Source organism: Thalassophryne amazonica, chromosome 2 (assembly GCF_902500255.1).
Source record: "Thalassophryne amazonica chromosome 2, fThaAma1.1, whole genome shotgun sequence".
NCBI classification, from domain to species: domain Eukaryota; kingdom Metazoa; phylum Chordata; class Actinopteri; order Batrachoidiformes; family Batrachoididae; genus Thalassophryne; species Thalassophryne amazonica.
In genome coordinates this window covers 71286912-71306706 of record NC_047104.1, presented here as the reverse complement: position 1 = coordinate 71306706, position 19795 = coordinate 71286912, and the positions used below count along the sequence as shown (strand labels likewise).

The 19795-nt window shown below is 38.5% G+C and overlaps 1 protein-coding gene across 1 annotated transcript in view; it reads right to left on the bottom strand.

Moving 5' to 3' along the window:
* Positions 1-1051: 1051 nt before the first annotated feature.
* The window catches only part of smyd2a (SET and MYND domain containing 2a), a 60724-nt gene continuing 41980 nt past the window's right edge, over positions 1052-19795 (bottom strand). Inside the window, exons 9-12 of the mRNA XM_034187696.1 lie at positions 5488-5608; positions 5035-5209; positions 4629-4737; positions 1052-2001 (exon numbers count right to left, since the gene is read on the bottom strand). Of these exons, the coding sequence (XP_034043587.1) occupies positions 1918-2001; positions 4629-4737; positions 5035-5209; positions 5488-5608 (489 nt within the window). The 3' untranslated portion in view covers positions 1052-1917. The remainder of the gene's footprint in view (positions 2002-4628; positions 4738-5034; positions 5210-5487; positions 5609-19795) is intronic.

Genomic DNA, 19795 nt, shown 5'->3' with positions numbered 1-19795 from the left:
GCCTCTGTACCTGGTTTGCCAGCTGCATGTGGGCAAACAGGAAAGGATTCCAGAAGGTTGCCAAAATGGCAGAGATCACTGGGTGCTCTCTACCCACACTGGGTGACCTTCATGACTCTTAGTGTCTCAGGAGAGCAAAAACCATCCTGAAGGACTCATCCCACCCTGGCCACACTGAGGTACTGCCATCAGGAGGCAGGCTGTACAGGGCAATTAAAGCAAGTACAAATAGATTGAAGAACAGTTTCTACACAACTGATGTTAGAGCTTTGAATGTCACACGCCACACTTACATGAGTGTAATATCTGTTTATGTGCAATATCCACTGCTACTAAAATATCGTTTTGTACATACTTTTGCTACTGCACTTATATTTTTTTCTTTTTCCCCCTCCCTAAAGTCTGAGTGCAGTTTACTCAGGTTTATATTTGTACATAGGCTTGCACCTTACCTTTCGTTGTACCTGTTACAATGAGTCTGCATTTGTATCTGTCTTGGTGCTTCCTAATTTCGATGCAAACCAGCAGTCTTAGGTTGCAACTGGATGTCTTTAGTACAATGTCTCTTCAGAGTCCTTGGGTACTGCTTGAATGACTGTCAAATTTAGAGTTATTGAATCCAGATGAGGAGTACCACTTGCATAGTGAGGGACCATCGGCTGTGGCACTTCAGAAAAGTGGTACATCATGTGTCGAGGACCCCGGCAACTCAAACAGGCCAAGAGAATGCACACACCTTTCAGGACTCAGGGTGGTTTCATCTTGCAGCATGCTCCCAGCTTAATCTACGTATTGTAGCTACAGCGTGAGGCACAGGATTAAGTTTGTGTTGCTTTTTAATGTGTCCGATTTGTTTCCAGTTGCCACATATACACCAAAGGTGTTAGAAGTAAAATGTAAATTAAAAACAAGCAAACAAAAAAAAAAAATCCAAATTACTGTTTGCATTAATGATGTTTCTGAGAGCACAATAAAAGTAAATCAAAGCTAGAAGAGTACATCTTGGTAAAATACAGCCACTTCTCCGGAGAACAAACACTGGTCAGCTCACTGTAATTCAAAAGAAACTGGTTTATGATCAGCAAAACCACATAAGAAGAAAGACAAAGCTATAAACATGCATCTCTTTTTTTCCTATTGTTAAACAGAAACAGTACTACTTTAAGACTAAACAAACTGTTACATTTTTTTTTTCCAGGAATTGTTCTTTGCATTCACTCTGATGCTGCAGCATATCTGAAGAATGGTCAGTAGTTCACAATTTAAAGAACAAAAAAATAAAGCTAGAAAATTTGTTGCCAAATGCAATACAATTAAGATGCACTGTAATTATGTAGTAGTTGAGTCCATGACAACCACCCAGCTTGTACAGATTTTAAAAATCTTTGAATGACTGCTGTGGAACAATATGGTTTTGCAGCAGTAACTACTGCCAGTGTAAAAATGCAATTGCCAAATACGATCTGCTGATGGATTCAGTCAAAACCACAGAACAACAAGCATCAGACTCAACAATACTGTTTTTTAAGTAGTTCTTTGAAATGCAGCATCAAAACATTCTTTTTGCATGAACATAATTCTCATTTGAAACAGATGTGTGTTTAATGATGATCATTACACAGAAACCTATGATGATTTCACACCAAATAACCAATTCAAATGCTTTAAGCCTCAGAAGTGAAAAAATAATTCCTGTCACTGTAAGCCTATAATGTCCATGTCCAACAGGAAGGAGAAAATGTGATCATCCTCAGTCAGAATACATCTTGAAGGCAGACATGAAAAAGATGCCTCACCTAGAGGCAGAAAAACTGCAGAACCACAGATGCAAAAATGCATGCCATGCAGATGTGATGAGTCAATCCATTTTCATTCCAGTGGCTCGTTCTTTATCTTTTTTTTCCATGCTGTAGTTTGCTATTTTTGCTCCTCAATTTCTCGTTTCACCTCTGCTACATAATGGTGATCTTTCCCATGAGCCACTTCCATGATGGCAAGTGCCTGGAAACAGGAAAAGTGACAAATTAGGCACACAAATATCCACAGATAAGATTACCACGTTTGCACAAATATAAAATGGGTCTGATTACAAAAAATGATTTCTCCCCTGCCCAGCCCTCTGACATATTTTGGGTTACTTTTTGAAAAACACCAAAAATACCTTGTGTGTGTACATTTTACACACACACACACACACACACACAATGCCCTAATACCCATCTGTGGCGCAAATTTGGAGAGAATGTGTGAAGTAGGTCTGGGTTTTTTTTTTGGATGCAATCCATCAAAGCCTACACAAAGTGAAATTGTGATCCAGAATCCAGATCCAGATTACCTCCAAAATTTAATGGAATCTTCCATGGGCTAATATCTATCTGTGGTGAAAATTTAATAAAAATCCGTGCAGTAGTTTTGATGTAATCCTGCTAACAGACAAACAAATAAACACACCAATGAATTTATCAAGTCCTTGGTGGACATAATAAAGCTCAAAATCCTTATAACAGCTTTTATTTCCATACATGCAAATGCATTGGGAACACTGCACATTTGATTCCAAATCAAGACAAAGAAAAATGTATCAAATTTGTTTTTACTTTACAGAAAATGAAGAAAAATGAATATTAGTCTGTTCAAATAAAAAAAATTGCAATTTTCTTTGCAAACAAACTGAAAAATGCTTTCCTGTGAACTACTGAACAGTAGTTAAAGTGGTCACATAATGGATCACAAAGTGGTCACATAATGGATCACCAATCAATAGTACACACCTGTACAAATTGACCACCCACATACTGTTGTTAATAAAGTTCTCCTCTTCCCATTAATTTCAGGTATATTGCATCAAAGGATCTGTCACTGGACCTCACAGTATTGCTTATTTCTGTGCATTCATGTTACTTTTAAGAAAATGTTGGCGTTTAAGTAAAGCAGGGATCCTTGTAATATTGTTACAATGAGCCAAAGATACCACAAAATAAACATAAATCTATTTTTATTGTCCAATATAATAATTTAAAAAAAATACCTGGATTCATATTTTGAGAAAACTAAAAGGGTTGAGGTCAAACCAAGAAGAAGATTTGAAAAAACAATTTTCACTCAATGTCGATTATTGTGCACATGCACAAAGCACTGTATTGTCCCTGGTTCTCACCTTAAAGCAAAGCATGTTATGTTATTAATAAGAGCATTAAAATATCTTTCAAGTGGTGTCATCAATGCTATAATAGCTTAAACCAAACAAAAGTTATAATTTATAAAACATGCCACCTAAAACTGAAGGTGCAAAAAAAAAAAAAAGACAAAAAACATGGTGTGGGTACCCTCACATAATTGACCATTACTTGGTAGTGCACACCTCTACAACATGACAACCTTGATATCCTATATACCTGAAACTTATATTGACCGAAAAAGGAGAGCTTCAGGAGTAAGAATGATGCGTGAACTGGAACCCAAAATAACATACTTTTCAAATTTCAGTTCCCACACAACAATGTGTTGTTTGGTAAATTGTAACCTCTTTAGCATATGTTGTTTTTATTAAACAATGGGACTTTGCGGGGGCTTCTTGCTCACAGCTTGGCTTCACATACAGTGCATTCAGAAAGTGTTCGCAACGCTTCACTTGTTTCATATTTTATGTTTCAGCTTTATTCTAAAATAGATGATTTTTTTTTCCTCAAAATTCTACTCACAATACTCCACAATAACAATGTGGGGAAAAAATTTTAGGTTTTGCAGATTTATAAAAAAAAATAAATAAAATTAAGAAATCACACGTACTAAGTATTCACAGCCTTTGCCGTGAAGCTCAAAATTGCTCTCAGGTGCCTCCTGTTTCCACTGATCATCCTTGAGATGTTTCTACAGCTTAATTGGAGTCCACCTGAGGTAAATTCAGTTGATTGGACATGATTTGAAAAGACACACCTGTCTACATATAAGGTCCCATAGTTGACAGTGCATGTCAGAGCACAAACCAAGCATGAAGTCAAAGGAATTGTCTGCAGACCTCTGAGACAGCACTGTCTGGAGACACAAATCTGGGGAATAAATTTTCAAAAATAATAATAAAAAAAAACTTTTTGCATGTGGTCATTTTGGGGTGTTGTGAGTAGAATTTTGAGGGGAAAAAAAATGAATTTACTCCATTTTGGGAAAAAAAAAAGCTGTAAAATAAAATGTGGAAAAAGTGAGGTGCTGTGAATACTTTCCAGATGAATCATATTCAGGCCAATACATTGATCAAATTGTGACATATGTAACACTCTTAATATAGCTATGCAGTTCATTAAACTTCATATTGTAACAAACAGAACCTTTAGTTCAGTGAGTCAAGGCTGATACATGTTCAAGTTTGCATTATATCCCTGAACGTCTTTGAATTTCTAGCAGTTGTTGCTCATTTGTTCTGTTCAATATTCACACTTTAATGATGCCGTCCTTGGCCTGTGTTATTATTTCAATTCTTAAAGTCCTTCACTTCTGGTCTCACTGTTCAATAGTCACACTTGAATGATGCTGCCCTTGGCCTGTGTTATTATTTCAATCCTTAAAGTCCTTCATTTCTGGTCTCACCAGCATAACAGTTGATTAAACATGAACTTTATTTGCAACTTTACCTTCTTCAGTGCTTTGACTCCTTGCGACTTTCTCTCCAGCCCCAAATACAGACGTCCCAGTTTCAGATACATAGAAGCCACATTCAGAGAGTAAGCTGGATAGTGCACACTACAGCGATAACAAAATTTATACATCAAGTAAAGCAGTGGCCATAGTCAATTAAACGAGACATCATGAGTATTAGATCTAATTTAGCATGATCCAGCTTGATATTGGCCCAAAACCTACCTAATGCAGTAGTATACACAATAAGAAAAAGCGTACACATTAAAACAAACTGAGTACAAAAAAAAAAAAACATTTTTAAAAATATTTGACATTCATATCACACAATCATCATGAATGAGGTCCATCCATAAATAATTACAATACAGTTCATGTCAATTAATTATGGGGTCTATTTACCTGTAAGGCTGGACAATCTTCTCACCGTAGCTCATTGCACCATCCCAGTCCTGCATGTACAGACACACACCCATGGCTTGGTACATCATGTGCAGCATGTAGACGTTTGTGTCAGCAAATATTGCTCCCATTTTTTCCTGGCTAAGTTCACAGATCTCCAGCAGCTCACTGGGGGGTGCTAGAGAGTCAAGGAATAATGTTAAATTCGAAGACAAAAAAAAAAAAAAAAAAGAAGGCAGGGAGGTGGACATTTGCCAGCAATAAAGGGAGTAAGGACAAACTATGGAACTGATAGTTCAGCGACGCTGGATGGAAATGTGACAGACAAGACTGGCAGGTGAAAGGAAAATACTGTTATAATCATAAATGTAGCAATGAAGAGGTGAAAAACAGAAACTGTGGTTGGACTTGGAGGAGAGAGAGAGAGAATAGAGGTAATATGTAAAAGGATATTCTTGTAGTGTTTGGCTCTCCTAAACTCTTCAATGACATTCTTGGCGTACCGGACCATAGACTTTATTTCCTCCGGCTCAGGTGGAGAACTCAGCTTTCTGATCTCCATTTTAGCAGTGTCCTAGAAAAAAAAACATGGCAAGAAAAGTCAAACAGTGATACAGTAACACAGCAGATGTTCCAATGCTCCAAGGGTGTTAAGTAAAAAGTACTACTGAATGCTCCCAATATGTTTAACTAGGAAACTGGTGAGAAATATTGAAAGAGATTTGTCAAAATTTATCTGGAGAGGAAAGAAACCTAGATTAAGTCTTAAAACTTTACAACTACCCAAAGATGGAGGTGGACTTGCTCTACCTAATGCCATGATTTACAACTGGTTGTGTCATATCAGGATTATTCATGAGTATATACATGCATATTTGAAAAGAAACAAACCACTTGAATCATGGGTGTGCACACCCTTTTCACTGATAGGCAAACTCATGAGAAGGAAAAAACAACATGCTAATTTATTGACTGATAACACTGTAAAAGTTTGGTGAGATATGAACAAATACACTTCTGGCGTTCCCAATCTTTATTTTCTGACACCTCTGATGAATAACTCAGATTTTTGCCCTGGGCTAAAAAGTGCAATATTTCAAAGATGGTACAGTACAGGAATAAGGCCCCTTTCACACATAGTGTGAATAAAGTACAACTCAGGGTGAGTCACGGCGAAACAGCTTGTATGATCAAACTAGAGGATGACATTTTTCGGGAATTCCCGTGGGTCACGTGATTCCTGCGGGATTCCCGTGGGATGGGAGTCAAAATTTTATCAATCCCGTGACTGGGATGGGAATAAAAATGAACGGGAGCGGGCAGGAGTGGGAATGCCAAAAATAGATTTTCATCTATTTAAAACAACCAAAACACGTTCACACCGGGCGCAATCAGACGCAGCAAATTCGCGGGGGTAGCGTGGCGACGGACGCGCCTCCTTCGCCTGGTGTGTCGCTCTGCTTTTGCTGCGAAAATTCGCCCCGGTGCGTCATCAAATAGGAGGAGCTTCCATTCCACTCGCCGGCTCCGGTTGTCAGTCAAGTTAACATGACGGACCTTGATCACACGGAGCGAGTTGTTGTGGAAAGCTCCCAATACAGAGAGTATCATTATTTGCAGCAGGAGCTGAGTCTGGATGACGGCTGCTTTCAGCGGTCCTTCCGCCTCTGCAGGACCCAACTTGAGGACCAACTGTCCCATTCACGCGCGCACATGTAAACAATTAAAAAAAAAAAAAAAACTCCACTGCTTGCTGCAGCTCGCTCTTCCACCAAAAAACTGTCATAATTGTGTTTAGAAACCAGTCACCGTTTTATTATACATCTGTGTAGTTAATAAAATATTCTCCATAGATGATTCGCTCGCGCACGTAGAAAAAAAAAAGAAAGAAAGAAACTCCACTGCTTGCTGCAGGGCTGATCCTCGCTCTTTCCCAAAAAAAATCTCTGTCATAATTGTGTTTAGAAACCAGTCACCATTTGCTTTATTATACATCTGTGTAGTTAATTAATAAAGTATTCTCCACAGACGATTCGCTCGCTCGCTCGCGCGCCCGTAAAGTAAAAAGAGAAAGAAACTCCGCTGCTTGCTGTGGTGCTGCTGCTCGCTCCAAAAACTGTCATAATTGTGAAATAAAGGACAAAAGAGACATAAGTCCTGCTCACAGGCTGCTACCAGATACAGGACATGTTCACATCTTCAGTCAAATTCCAGACATCTCCACATCACTACATATTCAGTCCCTGATTGATCATCACGGCGCGAGACGTGGGAGTGGGATGGGAATGGGACTGATTTTGAGTGGGAGCGGGATGGGATTGGGAGTCATCTTTACAGGAGTGGGACGGGATGGGATTTATTTTTTTACTCCAGTCCAGGATTGGGACAGGATGGGATTTTTTTTTTCCTGGGAGCGGGATGGGACAGGAGTGAAAATCCACTCCCGTGTCATGCTCTAGATCAAACCATGAAACATCGCGCAGCGGGGCAGGCATGCATGATGCCGGTGCAGCGGTTCGTGCACGCGGGAATACACTGCCAGCAGCTGCACGATGTGGTTACACATCGAACCCGCACCTTTTAAAAGCTCTGATTGCCAGTCAGAAACTTTACCACTGAGCTACGATCACTGTCCTGTGAAAGCTGCGGGAACCTGCCTGATATGAGGAAGGAGATAGATGTATTTAAAATGAAATAAACCAGAACACCATATAAAAACACTGCATTTATCAAGCGGGCAATACAAATATGATCCATCTGTTCCTCTGTAGATGACCCATGGTCACAGAAATACAGTCATGAAATAACATGAATGAGAACCAGTTCACTCTTCTCATGTCCACATCTGCTGGTCCGGTGCATCCAACCGGCCCACGCGTGTCTTGTGGACGGCACTCCACAGCACAGACACTACGTCATGTGGAACAGAGCTCACATGGGTGATGTGACAGTCATATCGCCTGCTGTGTGTTATGATCTGACAGTCCGTTTCAACCTGGGGGTAGCCTGTCAATGTGCACGCCTTGCGCGTGCTTGCTCGCTGCAGCCCATCCCCACAGCAATATGTTTTTTAATGTCCACGTGATGACAGCAAGCAGACACACGAGCATCACAGCTGGCAGTTGTTAGTCCATGTCCGTCCAAACACAGTACGTATTGTCCAGCTGGGATGTCCAGATCGACAGATCTCCACAGCTGCTTCTCTTGGTGGCCACACCTCCTGTCAGTTCAACGCACACACCAAAGCCACACTCATGGGGCACTTAGACAAATTTCACTGCCAGCACGACAATGATTGTCTGCTGACTGTTATGTTAATAGTGCGAATGGCCACACATTTTCTAAGTGCCATGCGAGCAGTGTTAGATGTTCATGCGTGTCACTTGGAATTTGGGCGGCACCTGTTATGAGAGGGTTCAATGGGCTCGCACAGCGTCTTTCAGCCGTTGGTGTGCGCAAATAGTTGTAGCAACAGGTGTACAAGGCGTTGGAGGCAGGTGCGATTTTACACGTTTTGCACACAATCCCTGCTTTGTGAGCACTTTATGCGCAAATTGACCAAATTCGCACTGTGTGTGAAGAGGCCCTAAGAGTGGTTGGTGATTTATTTGAAGGTAATGTCCTTATGTCATTTGTACAAGTTCAGTGTAAATATGGAATTCCACAGAAGGACTTATTTACAGGTGAGGAACTTCATTCAGGCAAATTTTAAGACCACCCAAGAAATAATGTTACAGGACCTATTGAGAAGTTTGTTCTGGATATTACTGATAAGAAATGTATTATCAAGCAGTCTTGTGTTGTTTTACAACATTATAATGGTCATAATATTGGTAAAATGATTTAAAGATGGGAGGAAGATCTACAACATCATTATGATGGAAAAAGACTGGAAAGACTGTATTCGTTCCATTCACTTATTTGTTAGCAATAAACAAAGAAACCCAGTATAAAATACAGCATAGACAGCACAGGACACTTTTTTTTTTAACAAAACAGACCCACATAGGTCACCTTTGTGTTTTAAATGCAACGTAACTAATGGGACATATTTGCATTGTTTACGGAGTTGTCCAAAAATAGTTAAATATTGGTCTTGTGTAACTAAGGAAATCAGTTCTATACTGAAGATGAGACTCTATAAGGATCTGGCCCAATTTCTATTAGGGCTGCTATCTCCCAATAAATTGACAGACAAAAATAAGTCAAAATTCTTAAGAAAATTTTTATTCTTGGCATGAAAATATAAAGGTGGTATGTAAAAGTTTGGGCACCCCTGATGATTTCCATTATTTTCCTTTATAAATCATTGGTTGTTTGGATCAGCAATTTCAGTTACATATATCATATAACAATCGAACACACTGACATTTGAGAATCAATCAATCAATTTTATTTATATAGCGCCAAATCACAACAAACAGTTGCCCCAAGGCGCTTTATATTGTAAGGCAAAGCCATACAATAATTACGGAAAGACCCCAACGGTCAAAACGACCCCCTGTGAGCAAGCACTTGGCGACAGTGGGAAGGAAAAACTCCCTTTTAACAGGAAGAAACCTCCAGTAGAACCAGGCTCAGGGAGGGGCAGTCTTCTGCTGGGACTGGTTGGGGCTGAGGGAGAGAACCAGGAAAAAGACATGCTGTGGAGGGGAGCAGAGATCAATCACTAATGATTAAATGCAGAGTGGTGCATACAGAGCAAAAAGAGAAAGAAACACTCAGTGCATCATCGGAACCCCCCAGCAGTCTACGTCTATAGCAGCATAACTAAGGGATGGTTCAGGGTCACCTGATCCAGCCCTAACTATAAGCTTTAGCAAAAAGGAAAGTTTTAAGCCTAATCTTAAAAGTAGAGAGGGTGTCTGTCTCCCTGATCTGAATTGGGAGCTGGTTCCACAGGAGAGGAGCCGGAAAGCTGAAGGCTCTGCCTCCCATTCTACTCTTACAAACCCTAGGAACTACAAGTAAGCCTGCAGTCTGAGAGCGAAGCGCTCTATTGGGGTGATATGGTACTATGAGGTCCCTAAGATAAGATGGGACCTGATTATTCAAAACCTTATAAGTAAGAAGAAGAATTTTAAATTCTATTCTAGAATTAACAGGAAGCCAATGAAGAGAGGCCAATATGGGTGAGATATGCTCTCTCCTCCTAGTCCCCATTAGTACTCTAGCTGCAGCATTTTGAATTAACTGAAGACGTTTTTCAGCATCACTCTGAGACAAGACCTTTCTAATTTTAGAGATATTGCGTAAATGCAAAAAAGCAGTCCTACATATTTGTTTAATATGCACATTGAATGACATATCCTGATCAAAAATGACTCCAAGATTTCTCACAGTATTACTAGAGGTCAGGGTAATGCCATCCAGAGTAAGGATCTGGTTAGACACCATGTTTCTAAGATTTGTGGGGCCAACTACAATAACTTCAGTTTTATCTGAGTTTAAAAGCAGGACATTAGAGGTCATCCATGTCTTTATGTCTGTAAGACAATCCTGCAGTTTAGCTAAATGGTGTGTGTCCTCTGGCTTCATGGATAGATAAAGCTGGGTATCATCTGCGTAACAATGAAAATTTAAGCAATGCCGTCTAATAATACTGCCTAAGGGAAGCATGTATAAAGTGAATAAAATTGGCCCTAGCACAGAACCTTGTGGAACTCCATAATTAACCTTAGTCTGTGAAGAAGATTCCTCATTTACATGAACAAATTGTAATCTGTTAGATAAATATGATTCAAACCACCGCAGCGCAGTGCCTTTAATACCTATGACATGCTCTAATCTCTGTAATAAAATTTTATTGTCAACAGTATCAAAAGCAGCACTGAGGTCTAACAGAACAAGCACAGAGATGAGTCCACTGTCTGAGGCCATAAGAAGATCATTTGTAACCTTCACTAATGCTGTTTCTGTACTATGATGAATTCTAAAACCTGACTGAAACTCTTCAAATAGACCATTCCTCTGCAGATGATCAGTTAGCTGTTTTACAACTACCCTTTCAAGAATTTTTGAGAGAAAAGGAAGGTTGGAGATTGGCCTATAATTAGCTAAGATAGCTGGGTCAAGTGATGGCTTTTTAAGTAATGGTTTAATTACTGCCACCTTAAAAACCTGTGGTACATAGCCAACTAATAAAGATAGATTGATCATATTTAAGATCGAAGCATTAAATAATGGTAGGGCTTCCTTGAGCAGCCTGGTAGGAATGGGGTCTAATAGACATGTTGATGGTTTGGATGAAGTAACTAATGAAAATAACTCAGACAGAACAATCGGAGAGAAAGAGTCTAACCAAATACCGGCATCACTGAAAGCAGCCAAAGATAACGATACGTCTTTGGGATGGTTATGAGTAATTTTTTCTCTAATAGTTAAAATTTTATTAGCAAAGAAAGTCATGAAGTCATTACTAGTTAAAGTTAAAGGAATACTCGGCTCAATAGAGCTCTGACTCTGTCAGCCTGGCTACAGTGCTGAAAAGAAACCTGGGGTTGTTCTTATTTTCTTCAATTAGTGATGAGTAGTAAGATGTCCTAGCTTTATGGAGGGCTTTTTTTATAGAGCAACAGACTCTTTTTCCAGGCTAAGTGAAGATCTTCTAAATTAGTGAGACGCCATTTCCTCTCCAACTTACGGGTTATCTGCTTTAAGCTGCGAGTTTGAGAGTTATACCACGGAGTCAGGCACTTCTGATTTAAAGCTCTCTTTTTCAGAGGAGCTACAGCATCCAAAGTTGTCTTCAATGAGGATGTAAAACTATTGACGAGATACTCTATCTCACTTACAGAGTTTAGGTAGCTACTCTGCACTGTGTTGGTATATGGCATTAGAGAACATAAAGAAGGAATCATATCCTTAAACCTAGTTACAGCGCTTCCTGAAAGACTTCTAGTGTAATGAAACTTATTCCCCACTGCTGGGTAGTCCATCAGAGTAAATGTAAATGTTATTAAGAAATGATCAGACAGAAGGGAGTTTTCAGGGAATACTGTTAAGTCTTCAATTTCCATACCATAAGTCAGAACAAGATCTAAGATATGATTAAAGTGGTGGGTGGACTCATTTACATTTTGAGCAAAGCCAATTGAGTCTAATAATAGATTAAATGCAGTGTTGAGGCTGTCATTCTCAGCATCTATGTGGATGTTAAAATCACCCACTATAATTATCTTATCTGAGCTAAGCACTAAGTCAGACAAATGGTCTGAAAATTCACAGAGAAACTCACAGTAACGACCAGGTGGACGATAGATAATAACAAATAAAACTGGTTTTTGGGACTTCCAATTTGGATGGACAAGACTAAGAGTCAAGCTTTCAAATGAATTAAAGCTCTGTCTGGGTTTTTGATTAATTAATAAGCTGGAATGGAAGATTGCTGCTAATCCTCCGCCTCGGCCCATGCTACGAGCATTCTGGCAGTTAGTCTGACTCGGGGGTGTTGACTCATTTAAACTAACATATTCATCCTGCTGTAACCAGGTTTCTGTAAGGCAGAATAAATCAATATGTTGATCAATTATTATATCATTTACTAACAGGGACTTAGAAGAGAGAGACCTAATGTTTAATAGACCACATTTAACTGTTTAAGTCTGTGGTGCAGTTGAAGGTGCTATATTATTTTTTCTTTTTTAATTTTTATGCTTAAATAGATTTTTGCTGGTTATTGGTGGTCTGGGAGCAGGCACCGTCTCTACGGGGATGGGGTAATGAGGGGATGGCAGGGGGAGAGAAGCTGCAGAGAGGTGTGTAAGACTACAACTCTGCTTCCTGGTCCCAACCCTGGATAGTCACGGTTTGGAGGATTCAAGAAAATTGGCCAGATTTCTAGAAATGAGAGCTGCTCCATCCAAAGTGGGATGGATGCCGTCTCTCCTAACAAGACCAGGTTTTCCCCAGAAGCTTTGCCAATTATCTATGAAGCCCACCTCATTCTTTGGACACCACTCAGACAGCCAGCAATTCAAGGAGAACATGCGGCTAAACATGTCACTCCCGGTCCGATTGGGGAGGGGCCCAGAGAAAACTACAGAGTCCGACATTGTTTTTGCAAAGTTACACACCGATTCAATGTTAATTTTAGTGACCTCCGATTGGCGTAACCGGGTGTCATTACTGCCAACGTGAATTACAATCTTACCAAATTTACGCTTAGCCTTAGCCAGCAGTTTCAAATTTCCTTCAATGTCGCCTGCTCTGGCCCCCGGAAGACAATTGACTATGGTTGCTGGTGTCGCTAACGTCACATTTCTCAAAACAAGAGTCGCCAATAACCAGAGTTTGATCCTCGGCAGGTGTGTCGTCGAGTGGGGAAAAACGGTTAGAAATGTGAACGGGTTGGCGGTGTACACGGGACTTCTGTTTAGAACTACGCTTCCTCCAAGTGAAGTGAAATAAAGTTTCTAGTAGTTACAGAAAGTGTGCAATAATTATTTAAACAATCAGGCAGGTGCATAAATTTGGGCACCCTTTTAATTTTATTGATTTGAATACATTTAGTGCTAATTAGCACAAAATTGGTTTGGTAAGCTCATTAACCCTTGACCTCCTTACACAGGTGAATCCAATTATGAGAAAGGGTATTTTGAGTGGCAACATGGGAGCCACTAAACAACTCTCAAATGACGTGAAAACAAAGACTGTTTTCAGGTCAACAAGGAAGAAAGCTGAAGGGATCAGATGTATATTTGAATAAGCTTCTGACAAAAAAAAAAAATGCTGATATCGCAAGAAATGCTCGACTGCTTAAGAAACAAGGGAAGATTCAAAATACTTGGACACAAAATTGCAAAGTCCATTAAACTCAATGAAGAGGCCAGGGTGATAGTCATCTATGACATCAATGAACTGGACAAATACAACTGAAGAAAAAGTAAAGCAAGGTAATGAACAAAACCTGTGAACAGAACACACAATTATGACAAAAACTAATAGGATTCAAACATCTCCATTTGGAGACAATAAACAACAAACATCACGGATAGTTGACTTTGGAAAAAAAAAGGGGGGCTGGACACTTTTGTGTACACAGAGTATAAAGGAATGGACATAGAAAATAATATTGATCCAGAAAACAATTTACTTAGTAATGTGATCAACAGCTGTAATTATCACACAGAAGATCAGTTTAATAGCATGGTTAAAATCACAGCATAAAATATCAATAATACACTTCAATAGCAGAAGTTTGTATGCAAATTTTCATAACATAAAAAATACCTGAGACATTTCAATAATCCATTTAATATCATAGCTGTGTCAGAAACCTGGATCAGTGAGGAGAAGGGAGCAAATTTTGAGATGGAGGGATATGAATTCAACTATGTGAACAGAAAGAACAAAATCGGTGGAGGGGTGGCAATATATGTGGATAAAAGTCTAAGGTATAAAATTGTTGAATGTATGACAGTAACTGTTGATGAACTACGGGAGTGTATTAAAGTAGAAATTTATTTTGACAATACAAAAAATGTTATTTTAAGCTTTGTGTACAGAGCACCAGGATCAGATATGGAAAGTTTTAAAAATTGGATGGAAAGTTTGTTCACCAAATATACACAAAAAGATATGTTCATATGCAGTGATTTTAATATTAATCTCCTAAACACCAAAAAAACATAACATGGCAGAGGAATTTATTAATTCGGTGCATAGCATGGGTTTATATCCAACCATTACTCAGCCAAGCAAAATTACTTCACATTGTGCCACCATAATTGACAATATATTCACAAACATTATGGAAAACAACAAAGTGTGGGCTTCTGGTAAGTGATATTAATGACCATTTACCTGTGTTTGTGGTATATTATTGTTCCAGGCAGAGGAAAGATGTGAGAAATTATAAATATAAAAAGAGTGAAAACAGGAAGCAATGCAATCTGTAAACAAAGATTTAATTGCACTGAACTGGAAGATGGCCTATGATGAATTTCTCAATGTATTTAATTTTATATGATTAAAAACTGCCCTGTAAAATGATACAATAATGACCAGAAATGCAAGAACAGTCCTGCAAAAAGAAAAATATGTTATATAGGAAGTTCATAGAGCTCCAAACGGCAGAAGCAGAGGTAAAGGATAAAAAACTATAAAAAATAAGTTAACCAATATTATGAGGATATGTAAAAAGGAATATTATAATAAAATACTGGAGAAAAATAAAAATAATATGAAAGGTATATGGGGTGTATTAAATGGTATAAGAAAGACATAAAAATGCAAATTACCCGGAATACTTCATTGAGAATGACAAGACCATAGACAACATGGAGAATGTGGTTGATGGTTTTAACAAATTCTTTGCAAATGTAGGTTCAGAATTGGCAGATAAAATCAAGGAGCCAAAGATAGCAGCGGGTGGGGCTAATAGTAGTATGGGGAATAGAAATCCAAGCACAATCTTCCTAAAAGCAGCTGATGAAAAAGAAATCATAAACATAGTAAGAAATTTTAAAGATAAAACATCCACTGATTGGAATGGCATAGACATGAATACAGTAAAACCAGTTATTGAATGAACTGCAATGCCACTAACCCATATTTGCAACCTGTCTTTTCAATCTGGTGAATTCCCCAACAAAATGAAAGTAGCAAAAGTAATACCATTGTTTAAATCTGGAAATAGACACCATTTTATGAACTATAAGACTGGTTCTTTGCTCTCCCAATTTTCCAAGATAATCGAAACTTTTTAATGACAGACTGGATATATTTATTGAAAAACATCATTTGCTGACTGAGAATCAATATGGATTCTGAGCAGGCAGATCAACAGCATTGGCAGTCATACAACTAATAGAGAAAATCACAAGTAATGTTGACAACAGAAAACTTGCTCTGGGTGTATTCCTTGATTTAAGCAAAGCGTTTGACACTATTGATCATAAAATATTATTACACAAAATGGATAGGTATGGTATTAGAGGTACTGGGTTGAGCTGGCTGAGGAGCCATTTAAGAAACAGGAAACAATATGTACAAATGAGTGAGCACAAATCATACTACATGGATATCACTTGTGGGATACCACAAGGGTCAATATCAGGACTTAAGCTGTTTATTTTATACATCAATGATATATGTAATGTTTCAAAGTTATTGAGATTTGTATTGTTTGCAGATGATACAATTTTTTTTTGTTCTGGTGAGCACTTGCAGCAGATTTTGGAGCTGATCACAACAGAAATGAATAAAATAAAATTATGGTTTGACAAAAACAAATTATCACTGAAATTAGAGAAAAAGATGATGATGTTTGGAAGAAATTCCATGAATGTTCAAGTAGACCTGATTATAAACAATACACCAAAATAAATTTCTTGGAGTGATCAGAGACAGCAAAATCAGCTGGAAATCTCATGTAAGCCATGTCAGATCAACACTGGCAAAATGCACTGCAATTCTGGGGAGGATAAAATACATGCTGAACTATAAAGCCTTACACATACTCTACTGTTTATTATTTTTTACCATATCTGTCTTACTGTGTGGAAGTGTGGGGAAACTACAAAAGCACCCTGCAGCCATTATACATACTACAGAAAAGAGCAATAAGGCTAATAAGTAAAGTGGGATACAGAGAACATACCACCCACTATTTCTAAAATCAAACATCTTGAAGTTTATGGATTTGGTCAAATTATAACATCACAAGTCATGTACAAAGCCAGAAACAATTTACTACTGAAAAAATACAAAATCTATTTATGGAAAGAGAAGGTAGCTATAATTTGAGAGGAGAATTGAACTTCAAAAAGAAGTCAAGCTCGTAAGAGAAGGATGTACATATCAATCTGTGGGGTGGATTTGTGGAACAGTTTGGAGCTGGAGTTCAAACAGAGCACCAATATAAATAATTTTAAAAGAATGTATTAAGTGCTTACAGTGTTCACTAAAGTATTCAAAATGGTGAAAGAAACTGAAGTGTACCAGTACAGGTGGTTAATTGTGATTGTTTCGTATTACTGTTCGTAGTCTGACAGAAATGTTTTATTTCACTCAGCTACATGTTTTGTTTTTTTTCCAGTATATTCATTATGTGTTTTCTTTTTTTGTTTGATTTTATCTATTCATTCATTTATTTTCTGTTATTGCATGAGTTTTCTGATTAAAATAAAGAAATCAAATAAAAAAATAAATCAATTTTTCAACAACATGGTTTAAGGAAAGGATACAAAAAGCTATCTTAGAGATTTCAGCTGTCAGTTTCCACTATGAGGAACATAGTGAGGAAATGGAAGACCACAGACACAGTACTAGTTAAGGCCCAAAATGGCAGGCCAAGAAAAATCTCATAAGCTGAAGAGAAGGATGGTGAGAACAATCAGTCAAGACCTACAACATGATCTTGCTGCACATAGTGTCTGCGCATCGTTCAACTATACAACGCACTTTGCATTACAGCATCATACAGCATCTCTGTGCAGAGGAAGCCTTTTCTGTATACATGCCACAACAGAGTCGCTTGAAGTATGCTAAAACACATTTGGACAAGCCAGCTTCATTTTGGAATAAGGTGTTGTGGACTGATGAAACTAAAATGGTTATTTGGACATAACAAGGGGTGGCATTCCAAGATAAACACTTGCTACCTACGGTAAAATTTGGAGGTTTTTTTCTTTCCGGATGGCGGCACGCAAAATGGACGCCTAACTCAGAGCTCCCACCAGGAAATCACAAACTCATCCCCAAAACTGAGACAACTCGAAATTCAACATGGACAAGTGGGGATGAGTGGGGAACAAAAAAGAGGAAGACGACAAAAACAGAGACCTCAAAACAAAGCCGAAATGATTCAGAAATGGAGGAAGAAGGTACCACTCGAGAGGACAAGCTAATGGCTAATGCTAAGGGAGCTAAGCTAACAGCTATTACGTGGCAGGACCGGCTGTATGGCATAACAAAAGAAATATGAGAGCTTAAACAAGAAATGAAAAGTAACTTTGCGATGCTCAAAAACGAAGTTAAGTCAGACTTAAAGCAGGAATTCTGTACGTTTAAAGAACAGGTCGACCAGACGTCAGAAAACACGAAAGAACTTTCAGAGCAGAAACAAGCTTTGGAAGAGGCGCAAAAGTGAATAGAAGAATTGAGTATCGAGTCAAAACGAGCCCTCCTCTCTGCTTTGGAAGTGCAACAGATATGAAAGAGAAGTTAACTGACTTGGAAGGAAGATCAAGGAGAAATAATATCCGAAACTTTGGGGTACCGGAGGGAGCAGAGGGGGACTCAGTCCTCCGCTATGTGGAGAACATGCTGCAGAGGGAATTGGAGCTACCAGCTGAGACCCGTCTCTCAATTCATCAAGCACACAGGGCAATAGCTGGATGTCCAGGACCTGGAGCAACGCCTAGGTCGATCATCGTGAACTTTTTGGAATTTGATACTAAAGAGTCCCTTTCTTAAGAAAGCATGGAAGAAACGAATACAAGTGAACGATAAACCACTGTTTTTTGGTCCACGACTACCCCAGCGAGGTAGTTAAAAAACAAAGCATACAGTGGCATCAAAAAGGTACTGAAGACACACAGTATTAAATTCCAAACACCACTGACAAGAATCAGAATCCATTGGCAAGACGGGCCAAAAACCTATGGCAGCCCACAGGAGGCAGCAAAAGAGACGCGGGAGAGAGGACTTGACATTGAGATGGGAGAACAAGAGGAGGCATTCAGCAATAGGATCAAAGAAGCGTTTCCATGGGAGAGGAACCAGGAGTCATCTGCGAGGAGAGGAGCCAGTCAGAGAGCAAAAGAGAGGCTTCAGGAGTTTCGAAGATGAGGTGAAACAAATAAAGGGAGGTAGTTGTAAGCAGACATTGTCAGCACAGGTATCACTGACTAAAATACAAAATATATTTTTAATATGAGGTTACAGTATAAGTAGAGTTTTAACTTTGGGAGTAAACATTATTATTCTATATCAATTTTGATTTTTTTTTTTTCCTTTCTTTACTTGGTAATCGTTAACCCCATACAAATTGTCATATGGGCAAATAATTAAACCTATTTTTATTTATATTGGATAGATATTTTGGATTAGCTACAACCTACCTCCCTAGCTAAACTGTCGTCTTTAAAGCACAATTTTGGCGAGACAATCAAAAACTGTTGGACTAGTGTAGAATGAAGGGGAGACTCATTTGTGAGTCCATCTCCACCACTACAGAGGGGCCCTCCTTCTCCAGGAGGTTTTACCCCTCCACCACCAACAGGACATTGGGACCAGTTAAAGGTCCTTGAATTTACCGGATACAGGTTCACAACTGGTCTTTTCAGGTTATAGTTCTTATTGTTAAATGTGTTCTTCGTGGCAATGTGACAAAATCTTTTTTTTGTTAAAGATGCAACTTAATCCTTTGAATATAATATCACTTAACGTAAATGGATTGAATAATCCAATAAAAAGAAAAAAGGCTCTCAGTAAGTTTATAAAAGAAATCTGAAGTAATCTACTTGCAACAAACATCTCAGACAAAGAACATGAAAAATTAAAAACTATGGGCTATAAAAATACTTTTTAGATCATTTAAAGGAAGTAGTAAAAGGGGAGTCGCAATCTTAATCTCTATTATCAAATTTGAATGTATAAAAGAAGTAAAAGATAAGGAAGGCAGATATATTATGATTAAAGGGAAGTTAGAGGAAGAACTGGTTACATTAGAGTCAGAGTCAGATAAATCTTTTTATAAATTAGTATTTGATACCACTCTTTGGACACTACTAGCAAGACAAGAGGCAGTAAAACC